The following is a 13,524-nucleotide window of genomic DNA, read 5'->3' on the forward strand; positions in this document are numbered from 1 at the left end:
GGCCGAACGGCTGTCCGAGGCGAAGAGGGCGGCAAACCTACACGCGGTTCCAGACCCTGGAGCTGGAGAAGGAGTTCCACTACAACCACTACCTGACGAGAAGGCGGCGAATAGAGATCGCCCACGCGCTCTGCCTGACGGAGCGGCAGATCAAGATCTGGTTCCAGAATCGGCGGATGAAGCTGAAGAAGGAGCTGAGGGCGGTGAAGGAGATCAACGAGCAGGCGCGCCGCGAGCGCGAGGAGCAGGAGATGATGAAGAAGCAGCAGGCCGAGAAGCAGGCCAAGATGCAGCAGGAGCAGCAGAACGCCCTGCAGCACCAGCAGCAGCACGTGGCGGGCCTGGACAAGACGCAGAGCGACCTGCTGAAGGCGGTCAACAAGATCCCCACATAGGAGGTCTGGCGACCCGGAGAACGGTCCCGGGGCGCCCCCGGGACCCCGAGGTCCCCCGGGCGACCTCGAGCCCGAGCACGCACCAGTACTTAGACGGCCGGCGTCGCGACGCCTGCGGCCGACCTCGACTTCCGGACCCCCGACGCCCCTCGAGCCTCCCGGTCTTCCTCTCCGAGAGACGACCTCCACGACGACGACGAAGGCGGCGATCTCGCCCCCGCGACCCCCCCTCGCTCGGCGACGCGTCGGCCATGTTGGTTTTCCTTAATGTTATTGTAGAGAGAGTTTCTAATGTGTTCACGTTGTATCGTTACGTCCCTTTTTTAATTAATTTAATTCGCGCCTCGGTTCGCGCGTTCCCGCTCGACAGGCTCCCCTCGCTCTCTTTCGCTTCCGTTGGGCCCCTCGCCGGCCGATCGCTGCTTGCCTCGTTCCTCCTCCTCGACCTCGACCCCAAGGACCGCCGGCTGTACCCCCGGGGGGATCCGGACCCCGCCGTCCATGCCGTGAGGGGTGCCCCTCGCACCTGCCGCGGTCGTCGACGTCCTCGCGGCTCTTTTAGCCTCCGCCCCTCCGACCGCCGAGAGTTATTCCGCCGTTTTCGAATTTTTACGACTTATCGGGCCGGATCGCGCCGAATCGCCGCCACCCCTGCAAGATTTCACAACTCGGAGACCGCGACCCCGTGACTAGCTGGACCTATGGTGGTCTCGACGCAGGCCAAACGTTTTTACTCGCGTCGTTATATGCCGAAGAGCTACGAAGAAGGACGTCGAAATCGACTGCGACCGGCATGGACCAGGATCGACCCCGGGTGTCTCTCTCTCGATGTTTTTTTTTTTCTTCATTTTTTGACACCGTGCGCGTGGAGAGAGCGGAACGTCGAGAGGAAATATTCCCGGAATGGCAGGAGAGAGAGAGAGAGAGATCGAGTACACCTCCGCGAGTCCACCCGAATCCAAGATGGACGGCGAACGCAGCGCGCGCTTTTCCGCGACGGAAAACGCGAGACGCGCTCCTTTACCGGACGAGTATCACACTCTTAGTACATTAAATACGTAATTTGGTGTCAGGGTAGACCTTTCGTAGATATAGAGCCTGTTGTTGGTATTCACCTTTACCTACGGTACTTCGAAACGCAAACACACACACATGCTCGAGAGAGTAAGAGAGAGAGAGATAGAGCGAGAGAAAGGTGAGAAAAAAAGAACACTATCTTCGGATTACGTAGGATATTAATACGCTACACGATTACTATGCGCCGCATTCACGCGGCCCGTTAACCTGGAAGCCCGTTGGAACGAATTCGTCGTTATTGGCGGTTAACCTGGAAAACCGGAAAAAAATGTCTCCCTCGTCCGAAGAGAGAAAAAGAAAATCACGGGCAAAATTAATCAACGCGGAGAGAAGCCGCGAAGGAAGGCGTCCTACGAGACGCACCTTGAATAATCTGATTAATAATTTGATTGAACAATTTGACTTCCCACCTGGATGAAATTTCGCGGACGTTGAATTTTTTCGAAATTCCATCGCGCGCGCGCGCGCGTTTATTTATTTCTTTTTAATTTTCGATTTGGACGTTGCGGCATCCGGGCAACGGGTCGCCTAAGTACTAACTATTACGTACATAAATCCTAGGGGTATGCAAATATATACAGTTCACCGAGCGCGTCGGTAACGAGACGTCCACTGGAAGGACGTCACGTGACCCGCCCGGAGATATACAATTAAAAGTGATAAGATACGGTAACGAGAGCGCGAGGAAGAAAGGAGAGGCAGTCTCGACTGCTCTTGCCCTAGACAATTAGGCCGATAAGGAACATTTTAGGATAGGCGGCGTGATAACTGCGAATCTACGATAAGGTGTACGTGAACGTACGCGAAGAGTCTAGAGGGGCGATCTGCCAAGCTCGCCCTCGGATACGTCCCGACCGAAGTTAGCGAAAAGTTAGGAGCTTCCGCCATCTTGAGAAAACGGACATGCCGTACTCGTTTACATGGACGCAATACCGGAAGTAGCCACATTACCCTGCAGGGCGTGTAACGCGCGTTGAAAACGGCAGAGCGACCTTCTCGCTGCAGAAAAATCCGGCATCGAACTCTCCGAATTGACCCCGTCATTATTTTGGGTTAACTTATCAGTTTTCCCTGTAGCTCGGACTGATTTCGCGTGCGAGCCCGCGACGTGTAATTTGCTTTACAGGGTGGGATCCAACGAGCTCTTTGAGCCGTTTAACGGAAGACTAGACATGGTAAACGCGCGTACGTATACATATATATAAATATAAATTTATATATATATAAATTAATGAAGATAGGCATAATCGGTTCCGCGCTCCGCGTTAAATTCTCGCCTAGGTATTATCACGAGCTAGTTCGTGCTTAGGAGGACCTTTCGAGTCTTCGAAATAACGAAAAGCGTCAAAAAGTGTGATCACGCCCTTTGTCCCACCATGGCACATGTATACGGCAAGTTCGGAGATGATTGGAGAGCGAACCGACGATTCGAGGTGATACATACGGATCGCGAGAACACGAGGGAGGGAGAGAGAAAGAGAGTGACGGCGTATTTGTAGAAAGCTTTATATATCTCTATTACGAACTATTATTGCTAGTTACGTTTGATGTTATGCCGTTAATTAGTGACGCGTAGTAGTACTCCCCGAGTGGCGGCGCCGATACGTCCGACAAGTAGATACGTAAACGAGGAAATGATAATGTAATAATTAATTGACGATTTGTACAGACGACAGGTGGCGTTAGTTTTTACTAAGTGTTATCGCATGGAAGAGAGAGACCCGATTTTTTGTGGGAGACGACAGGTGTCAACGGGCGCGGCGTCCTTGTCGCGATTTTTCCTTGAAACGCGAGAAACTGACGTTATAAATGGCGGGCGACGATTTATATTTCTAAAACCCACTCCGATCGATTTCGATATGATTGAAAAAGTCACGCGAGAAAGTGGGAGACGAGACGTCGACGCGTGTACGTTTTTATTCCCGGTGGATTTCGTTTCCTCTTTTAGCCAACTCGGTGTTTTAGGGAGGGTTTCGAAGGAAACGTCGCGACGCCCCCGGCGACTCTGGGCGTCTCCTATTCGTCTCTCTATGATTAATCTTAAACCTAGTGGCGCGTAATCATATCACGTAACATTCATCGTAACATTACTACCCCCGAACCCAGTGACCCTTCCCCAGTGCCCACTTAATACTCGCACTAAACCTACCGATATACTTATTATACTTATAAATGAATGTATTATATCGAGGTGGCCACACCGACTAAGATGTAGCGTAACGATACTATAGTAGTACAACTTGCCCGACTTGCCAAACTCGCGAGGGACGCTCTTCGAGTTCGACGCTCGACGCGAAGGAGAGGCTCGCGAACCACGTAGCGCGCGAAGACTTCTCTAATCCGAATTAAGGAACACTGTTGCAAGGATCAGAGGGAAAGAAGGAAACGGAAGCATGGGCAAAGGAGGGAAAACAGAGCGAGATATTGAGGGAATGACTGCAGCGAGCGACCATGTCGATAGCCTGATGATTCACTGCATGGGTACGGAGTGCATGTAGGCAGAGTGTGTGCGTGTGTATGTGTGAACAAGCGTAGCTGTCGATGCGTACTATAATAAGTAATTAAGCGAATTAAAGTAAGCCTCGGCTAGGAGCGAGTACGACTAATATTAAAGGGCTGATCGCAGCCGAATCCGTCTCACGGAAGCACAGGAATCAAGTTGAAATTGTTTGTTATATTTTCTTTATACCTAGAGATATCATTGTTTATTTATGAACTGTTTATTTTTCTGTGTATTTTTTTTGTGTCGTATGTTTGTTTTTGTTGAGAAGAACGAGAGACGCCGCGACGAGTCTTCCACGGAGTCGCGGCGCGCGGTGAGTCGAACGGCTGGATTCTCGGAGGCCGCGGTTGGGGGCCCTGAAAAGAGGTCTCCATTTTCCTCCGGCCCCCGCGATTTTGGGCCCATCGCCTGGTCCATGAATTCGTGAATCCGCGAATCCATCGAGCACCCTCGTCCGACCTTTCTGGAAAGACTTACAGGGGCTCGATGTTGACGCTTGACTCGCGCGCGCCGCGGCTCCTAGAGTCTCCGCCACCGGGAACGTATTCGGAATGCATTTTTGAGATCCATCGATACAGACGAGTAGACGGCCTGCTGCCGTTGACTTAACGACCGCGTCAATTCGTTCTCTAGCGACTCGTCCACTCGCCGTGCCCGTATTAATTTCCCTTCGAGTTTTCTTCGGGGCGCATCCAATGCGCGCGCGACGCCGACAGCAACTAGGGGTGTTTGTTGAGTTTTCTATTTTATATATACAAAGACCGCACCGATCGGTCGATCTTCGGACCGGGATCAAGCAATCCTCTTATTCGCGGTAAGTTTCGGGTGCGTATTTCGTTGAAGGTCCGCGGGAAGGCCCTCGGGGCCCTTTCCTCTCGTCCGAGCGACGGGGACGCTTTTTCCGTTTCGGTGCTCCGGCACTTCGCGGCTGACTGTCGGTCCCGGTGTGCTCGGTGCACTTCTCTTCGAACGACTCGAATTTATCCTACGTGTTGTCTTGCTGTACCTACTAGATGGATGGACCGTGTATTACTTCCTAATTCTCTCAGTGTAAATACCAAGATTTTACGTACCATTAACACGCCCCGCGAGCGCGGACCCCGCGGGCCCTCGGTTGCGGCATACTTCCGCAACCGTCCCCGGATTCCCCTCGCGAATCCATGGATATATCCAATTTAATGTAACGCCGTAACCGTAAGAGCGCATAGCTGTCCTACGATACCTTTACCTACCACGTTAAGTAACGAAGTAACGGAGTAACGCCGAGGGCGGAGTCTCGCGTCTAGATTAACGACTGCTGAAGGATCAGTATTACCAACCTGGATAAGGCCGAGACGCGCGAGACGACGACGGAGGAATAATCCATTGACAATGAATGTAAATGTATCCATTTTCGAAACCTTGATGTAGAATTATACTCGTAAGCTATATCTATGATATACCTACAAACGAAATAAAAGCGTACCTACAGTAAAACCTTCGAGTTGGGAGTACCCTTCCGAGACCGAGGAGACCACGTAATTCTCACTAATCGGTGGCCATTGAAAAAGACGTCTCGATAACTCGAACGGCACCGTTTAGCGTCCAGTTAACTCGTCGAAAAGAACTCGTTAGGGAATTTTCAATCGACCAAAACGAACGAAGCGAAAAGCCCGAGCCAAAGAGTGCGCGACGGCTTATCGGCGAGTAAATTAAAGCGCACCCCGAACTGGGTTAATTATGTTAATGTTATCGCCGGGTTTTACAATAATTAAATACAATTTATCGCGACTCCGTGGATTCACGTAGCTGAATTTCTTTGTAGCTCGTACACGAGTGAACGTTCCGCCCAGGTATGCAGGAGGTGGATACCTGCACGGAAAGTGCACGGATGTCGACAGCCCGCAAACTCGACATTCCGTTTCGGAATCCAGTACAACTGAGACGTTAATCCATTAAGTAATTTACTCGTGGACCTCGGTTTACGTGGGCGACGAGCTTGCGAAATTGTTCCGTCTACGCGATTAACCCTTTAATCGATGGCCATTGGTTTCCCGAAGAAGGAGGACAGGATTTGGGACGAACGGGACGAACATCCTGGATGATCCTTGCTCGATTACCTTGGCAAATATTTTGCCAAACGCATCCATAGAAAAATAAGTGAGGGGTTATTTCTTCACGATCTACCTTGTGGCAATTTTCTATATTTTCTAATACAACAAACATTTTTATTTACGAAGGGGTGGCTACAATAAATTAAGGGTAACAGATAATTATTGGCCCACGGTGTTGGTCAGGTCCCAGGGGGTGCAGAAATGTCCGAGCGAGTTCGGGGGTGCCTTTCTTTTTTCAAGGGGCCAAACGGAGTTAACGTTCCGCACAAGCGGCCACCCTTTCCCGTTTCCCCCGCGACGTCGCGCGTCCTCGCCACTTTTACGCTCGAAGGGGCGGAAAATTGAAATGGAAAGATCAGTCCGGATGCGTACGGTTCGCGGATGTTCCGGAGTATCCCGTATCGGGTTATTCGCCATTGCCCGTCGAGTTTACCTCCGGCGTGACGCCGACCCATCCGGCTTACGACCCGGAGGTGGCTCGATTTCGCCAGATCGCCCTACACGCGATTTTCCACCCTAAAACCATGGAGGATCGTATCTCCGAGGCTTTGGATAATTTTACGAGTGATCCTGCACCTTGATAGCCCCTCACGGGCCCGAAAAGTAGCGACAAGAGCAACGCCCCTGAACGCACCAACGACACCTGCTCTTGTACCTCCACCACCTGTACAAAAAAATTCCTCCCTAGATTTCCTTCATCGACCATCGAAATAAACGATTTAAAAGATGCGAAGAAATTAAAACCTCCACAAGATCCAAAATATCCTGTGGCCGTCAAAGTGGATTTTGGTCTTGGTTTGCAATTTTTGCTTATCACTAAAAATCTCAAATACCCAACCATGAAGCTTGATTTAATTAAATATCATTTCATGTAGTATATCATTTGAAGGCACGTCAAGGCGCATAATTTCATAAGCGGAGGGCAACATCCCGTGCCACGACAAGGGTGTAACCACCCTTGGCGGTTTTTCGAGCGGAGGGTCCGCAGCTTCCGGCCGCGGATCGCGACCCGGAACCCGCTAGGCGCGGCGCTTGCGAGGAAAGGGACGGAGCCACCTTCTTATGTTTATGCAAGCATGCAAACGCCGTTTGTCACGGTCTAAGTGACCGTCAGCAAAGGGGCCGCAAGCGGGGGGCGTATCCATATGCATGTGCGTTTTTAGCGAGCACGCACTTGCGTACCGTAGGTATGTGCCGCTGCTGGACCCTGCGGCTAGAGGCACTCCTTTCCCTAATTGCGCGGGTACTCGCAGCCGCGTATCGGTACCGCGGACGTGCGGTACCAAGTCCCATGCCAATTACGGGATTCCGTGGTCCCCGCATCCGGCGAGACGTCCGCGGCCCGCGATTGCGGTGGTCGCGACAATGTTTAACCGGACGTCTGCGCGGGCCGATCTCGCGGAATTAACGAGCCGAGCGGTACCGGTACCGGCCGACGCGGTGCGGCTTAATAAGCCGCGCGCGGACCGTCGGCGGATCCTTCTTTTATTTCCTTTCGTTTCTTTCGGACTTTTTCTCCCCCGGGGCATTCCGCCTTCCGAGACCCGGCCCCCGCGATGTCGCCGTCCCCAACTATCCCCGAGAAAATGTACCATCTCGTTGATTTATTCGATACAGGAAGTCAAGACTCTCCGTACGACGTCCGTACAAAGATCGCACTTCATGCACTTGCAATCGAAGAGTCGAGGGAGTCTTCAAGTTTCGCCCCGTTTGAGTGGATATATTTTTTATGGTCGTCGAATTCTTGGTTTCGGATACGTCGATCGGTCTTCGGGATTTCGTAGTTTGAAGAGAGGAGGTAGTTCGGTGTTAATAAGACTCCTTGGAAGCGGCTGGCCCGGCGCGGCCTCTCCGCCGGGTCGCTGCGGCCGGACCCTCCATCGCGGCCGCCTCGGAGAGACCCTTCTTTCTCTTGTTTCCTTCGACGTATTTTTGCAGCGTCATTTTTATTTTGTTTTCCTCCGGTTTTTTCTCCGCCTCCCTCCACGGGTATCCTCCACCTCGCCCCTCGCCCCGGGCGCATCCTCGGCCGCGATAGCGGAGCGGAGCTCTTTCCTACGCGGACCGCAGCCTCGCCCATCCATAAGAAAGAGGAGCCCTCCGAGGAAAAAAATGAATGTATACTTATGCGCTCCGCCGTGCAAATACTTTCGTGTCTACCTCATCTCGAGTGTGCTCGGAATGTCGATTAAGGCTCGGCCGAAGGTCCGGCCAATCTGGGAATCTGCTCGAGCGAATCCTGGACAAGATCCCTCCAGAGGATGGATTCGAGCCACGGTTTGACTCCTTCGGAATGGCCGGCGGAGAAGGATCAACTTCCAAGGGATCCCCTGAAATGACAGGAAATTAATGAGAGAACGAACAAGGTCCCTCGCAAGGTGGAGAACCCCCTCCATTTTGAATTCCATGGACTTCCCGTAACTTTCCCCAATTTCTCCCTGATTTTTCCTAATTACGGCAGTTTGAGTACAGGATACTGGCTTACGGAGCCCTTGGTAGGGGACTGCGAGGATACAGGACCCTTTTAGAGGGTTGGAAATCCTTCCTCGATGCAGCCAGCCACGTAAAGGGGTGAGCGGCCGGCCAATATGGCGGCCCCCTCGACGGTGGATTAAACCGGGCCGAAGTAAACTAGCTGCCGTTCTTTGTCCGCCAGTCAGAGTTTCGGGTGAATGGAAGAAGAAGAGGCCCCAGGGCCGGGGGTTGGGGCGGGGGCGGGAAGAGGTAATCGACTTGCCTCCGGTACACCGGAGGCAATCTGCGGAGCCGCGTAAGCGATGCGGTTAAAATATTAATGCGTGGGGTTAGGGTTACCGAGGTACCGGCGGGATGGCCCGGAAGATATACGTCTCCGCTCCTCTCTTTCTTCCTCGCCCCCTCTTCGGAGGAGGGTCCTCTTCTCGAAGAGGGTCCCGCGGAAGACGGCGAAGGGCGCCGCGTCTTCGCGCGGTCCTCGCGGCCTCTTCAGGGGGGACGTTGACCATCCGATGGAATCAGATAGCGAAACGGGGGGCGTTTGCCCCATTACCGTCTCCTCGAGTTCCCCTGAGTTACCGTCACGACCTCCGCGACGTCTCCATCGCTCTTGGCCGTATCGGCGAGGTGCCGCCCCGAAGAAGAGGGCATCGGCGCCGGCGACCTGGGCTCGTGACCTTTGCTTTATCTTTGCCACTCGTTACGGTAATTGCGCCAGGAGGGGAGCTGGCTGTAATCGTCTTGCAGCGATTCCTCCAGCTGTGGGAGACTTGACACCATTTATCGCTCCTCTTCACGGTCCACCTCGGGATCCACCTCACTTTAAAATCATAATCACCGATTACTCATAGAATTGCATAATTGGATTTAGACGGAGATTTCTAATTATCAATATTCTAATCTCTGTGCTCGTGATTCTTTTCTATTTATTTATCAGGCATCCTTACGTTAATTGCGCCAAGAGAATGGTACCTCTTCATGGTCTCCCCGGCCCACCTGAAAACGTTAACCACCGGTTGCTCGTTAAATTCAATTATTCGGTGCAAATAGAGACCCTTAATTCTTGCCAGATCTTTCTTGACGTTTCAAGAGAAAGATCTGACGAGTTTGCGCGACGTTGCGTGTCTTCGGGTCCGTGGTCACGGCTCGGTCCCCTCTCGACGCCTTATCTCCCTCTCGTTACCTTATCCTCCTTGTTATCGGCTTCGTGGACGTCGTCGGGACGCCGTCGAGACGACGCGGGTTCCCCGCATCGGCGATTCGCACGCGGCGCGCACGCTCGATGGTTTATGCATGCGCGTGCACGCATGCGGCTCGCCGGCAACGCCAGACGTCAAAGGTCCTCCGCACCGTCGGCGGACCGCCGTCGGGACGCCGCACGACGCCGGGTCGAGGGCCTCATTTACTCCGAGTGTCTTCGTCACCGAGATTTCGTGGATCTCGTCGAAGCACTCGGAACTTCCATTCCACCCTCTCCCCCGCCGGGAAATTGAGGAAAGTGCTCCTCGGAGCTCCGCAAACCGCGATGCGCCGGCTGAGAGGAAAGTTGGAGGTACCTCCTTGTATCTATAATTTCGAAGGAACGAATTTCACCGATAGGACTATTTGTCCCTTGGAATCCTATCCAGGTACTCCCGCGATCGGGACACCTCGTCTTCGGCCCTCTTCGGGTACTTCTTCCGGTACATCTTCAGGTTATCCAAGTAAACGAGTTCGTTCGCCCGGAAAAAATATTTCACGGCCGTAAAGCTCCTCAGCGAGCGGGGAGGGCATTTCCCTCGGCGACCCGCGTGCGGTTTCCGCACGAGAATAACGTCGGGCGTCTACCGCGCCGTCGGCGACCTCGCGGGACCGGAAAGAGACCTCGTGGGGACCTCGTCGTTTCCTTTGGAAGTGTCCTCGTCGCCGAGATTCCGTAGATGTTTCCTCGAGGCACTCGAAGGCTCCGTCTATCCCCCGAAATTGAAGTAGGTGCTCCTGGAGTGCGTTTCGTCGAGCCCGCGACGACTGTCGTCAAGTTTTAGACCCTCGAGGAGACCTCCAGGAGGATAGAGTGGGAATTCAGAAAGCCGGGTTCTTACCACGCCAAGGGCCTTGGACTTCCGGCGTGGACTATGAAATTTTCATCGAAGGCTCGAAATTGAATCCCACGCAAAAGAGGTCGTCCGGTCGCTCTGGATATCGCGGATAGATTCCGCGGCTCTTCGGGGTCCTTCCGTCGAGCGGTTCCCGATGCGGATTTGGCCGACTTCGCCGACACGGGGGATTTTTACAAACTGCTTGCGAAACTCTGAAAAAAAAATAATGCGGTTAATATGTGCCCATAATTATGAAAGTGGTCTAAGTCATATATTTTTTGTTTCGAAATTACATTGAATTAATTTCGTTTGAAATAATATGGCGTGAAATAACTGATAAACTCATTTTTTTTTTAATTTTGACTTAGACCACTTTCATAATTATGGGCACATATATCACTTGTATAATTATGTATATTTCTTTTGTGGCAGACTTTGGGGTGTTAAGTTCTACATAAAATCATGGTAAAAATTGAGGGAAAATTTTAAGGGATTGCAGGGTGTCATTCCTTACCGATAGGATCTCAAAGTTGGGAGTCTTGGTTGCAGGACTTCTGGAATGCCTGGGAACCGTGGGATCCCGTGTCATCCATGACTTTTCTCCGGGAGAAAAGGGAAAGTCCTGGGGGTTGAGCCTATCCTTGCACGCCTCGCTTAGGGTGCACCTACGGTGAAAGATGGAGGAAAGGTTTCTCCTCCAAGGAGAACCTTCTGCGGCGTCCTGAACGAATGGTGACCACCTCCTTTCCTCGGGGCATTTATCTCCGCCATCGTTGTCTTCGAGTTCCCGATACCGGGACAAAGGATCTTCGGCCCGATCGAAATCGACCTGGATAAAAAATCAGCCTCATCGCTTCCAGACCTGAAAAATTTATCGTATTAATATATTAATAATATGCACCTAGTGGTGCTTTTGATTCAAGATTGGATGGCTCCTTCAAGATCGTGCAGATCGGGAGGTAGATCGCGATAACGAGATCCATCCCCCGGGATATTTTCTAAAACATGGCGGAACCAATCAGAAAGGATGTTCCACGAGGTTCTCGTTAAAGGAACGCCATGCGACAAGCTGCGTATCTCAGCGCACCTGGCAAGCGATAACCCGATCTCCCTCATTTCTCCTTTTTTTTTTTTCCACCGCAAGATCGGCATCTCTCGGCCCTCTCGCCCCCGGTATCGCATTTCTCCAGGGACAAGAAGCGAGGAAACTGCATTTAATCGCGTCTCGGCTCGGCGAGTTCTCCTCGTAGCAGAGGTTCCCCAAACCGTGAATAATGGCCGACTATTTATTTACCGCCGATCCTCGGCGATAATAATCCGCGGGAAAAATCGGCGCGACCAGGAAAGAGCAATTAGGGAAGTAAACTCGAAACTAGAGTCATTGATCGGTGGGAAATAAATTCCTCCTCTATTCAAGGAGGACCTTGAAGAGGGAGATGCTCTTCGACATCCGCGACGTCGCCAACGCGACATCGGGCGTTTATTTCCGTTCTCGTTAGGTCCTCTATCGATCGCGACGGCGACGTCGGCGGTATCCGCGGATTCGAGAAGTCCAAGACGTCCGACGTTGGGCAAAAGATGCGGAAAGAGAAACGACGGATCCAAGGAAACTCAGGAAATTTTGGCCGGGATATTTTCCTGCCGCAAGGGTTCCCCTTCTTCGGGAAAGCCTCGCCCCGTTTTTCCTCACTTTTCCGCAGAAAAGAGCCTTTGGACGTTTCCCGCAGTGGGCGCGCCGCGTTCGCGGAACTCCGGGGCGACGCGGCCCTTAATTACCGGCGCGGAGGGCACGCAGGCCGCCGGAAGAGAGCCGCAAGGAATTTGCAATATCGACCGGCCATTTTGCGCGACCCTCGTTATTTATCCCGATGGGGGGCTCGTGCAATTTCGCGCAATTTTCCCGTCTCGACCTCGCGCCCTGCGAGCCTCGATTCGCCCTTACGGTTCCGGATAATTGGTCGCCCGCCGTCTGCGGCACGCCGCCGGGACGGCGCGGACCGGCCGCACGGCGAGGTCCGTCGCAAATCCTCCCCTCGTTCGTTAACTTCAACCCCGAGTTCGCTCCCAAAGTGCCATCTAGATGGAACTTGCAATTGCAGGCTACGATCGCCTAAATCGTCCCTATATATATTTACCATTCGACATTTGATATCCGGTTAACATTTAGTACCGAGTGAAAAAATAAATAAATAAAAATTCTGAATGACAATAAAAGCATACAAGGGGTACGATTTATGTGCCAGTCGTCCTCTATCGACGAGGTCGCCGAAAAAGGGAAAAGGCATCGACCTCTTTTCGCCCCCACGAGGTAATTTGCGAGGTCGCAAATTTGTCCACCGGCACCGATCGGCCGTCAGGAGATTTTTTTCGGCGTGGGCCCGCAAAGTGCAGCGGCTTATCCGCCGCGATATCGCGAGCCTCGCGGAGGAGGCGCGTCCACCTCCTGAAAAAGCACCCCGAGGGCTTAACGGCGGTTTTCGGCGTGCTCGTGGAGGCGCTCTCTCGTTATTTTCGGCCACCTCGAACCGGCTCGCAGCGTTTCGGTGGCGGGGAGAAATTCCCCGGAAGCGCGTCCTCGGTCGGGCGGAAATACGCCGCGAAGACGCGCCAGGGCTCGAGTCGGCGGAAAGGCCGCACGCGGTCGTCCCGCCGGGACCTCGCACGTATCGTAAACATTTAACGCCGGCATTAGACAGCCAATTCAGGCAATTACGGAGGAGCCGAATGCGCCATAAATATCAGGGCCTATACAATTGCAGATAAAACCCCCGGCCGCCGGGGAATTATCATTACGGTTTATAAATAACTACCGACGCCGAGCGGATAGATATAGAGCCGCCTTAACGCCTTTGTCGCCGTGATAAACACCGAAAGGTCGCCGGGACCTGTCGGACCTTATTGCT

The 13,524-nt window shown here is 52.7% G+C and overlaps 2 protein-coding genes across 2 annotated transcripts in view; both read left to right on the forward strand.

Moving 5' to 3' along the window:
* Positions 1 to 5,431, forward strand: part of LOC105697658 (homeobox protein abdominal-A homolog) — a 31,691-nt gene extending 26,260 nt beyond the window's left edge. Inside the window, exon 3 of the mRNA XM_012421177.2 lies at positions 1 to 5,431. Coding sequence (XP_012276600.1) covers positions 1 to 395 — 395 coding nt within the window. The 3' untranslated portion in view covers positions 396 to 5,431.
* Positions 1 to 13,524, forward strand: part of LOC105697507 — a 198,259-nt gene that overhangs the window by 148,398 nt on the left and 36,337 nt on the right. The gene's annotated exons all lie outside the window — the stretch shown is intronic.

This window comes from Orussus abietinus, unplaced genomic scaffold (genome assembly GCF_000612105.2).
Source record: "Orussus abietinus isolate OABI.00-Male unplaced genomic scaffold, Oabi_2.0 scaffold25, whole genome shotgun sequence".
Lineage (NCBI taxonomy): Eukaryota > Metazoa > Arthropoda > Insecta > Hymenoptera > Orussidae > Orussus > Orussus abietinus.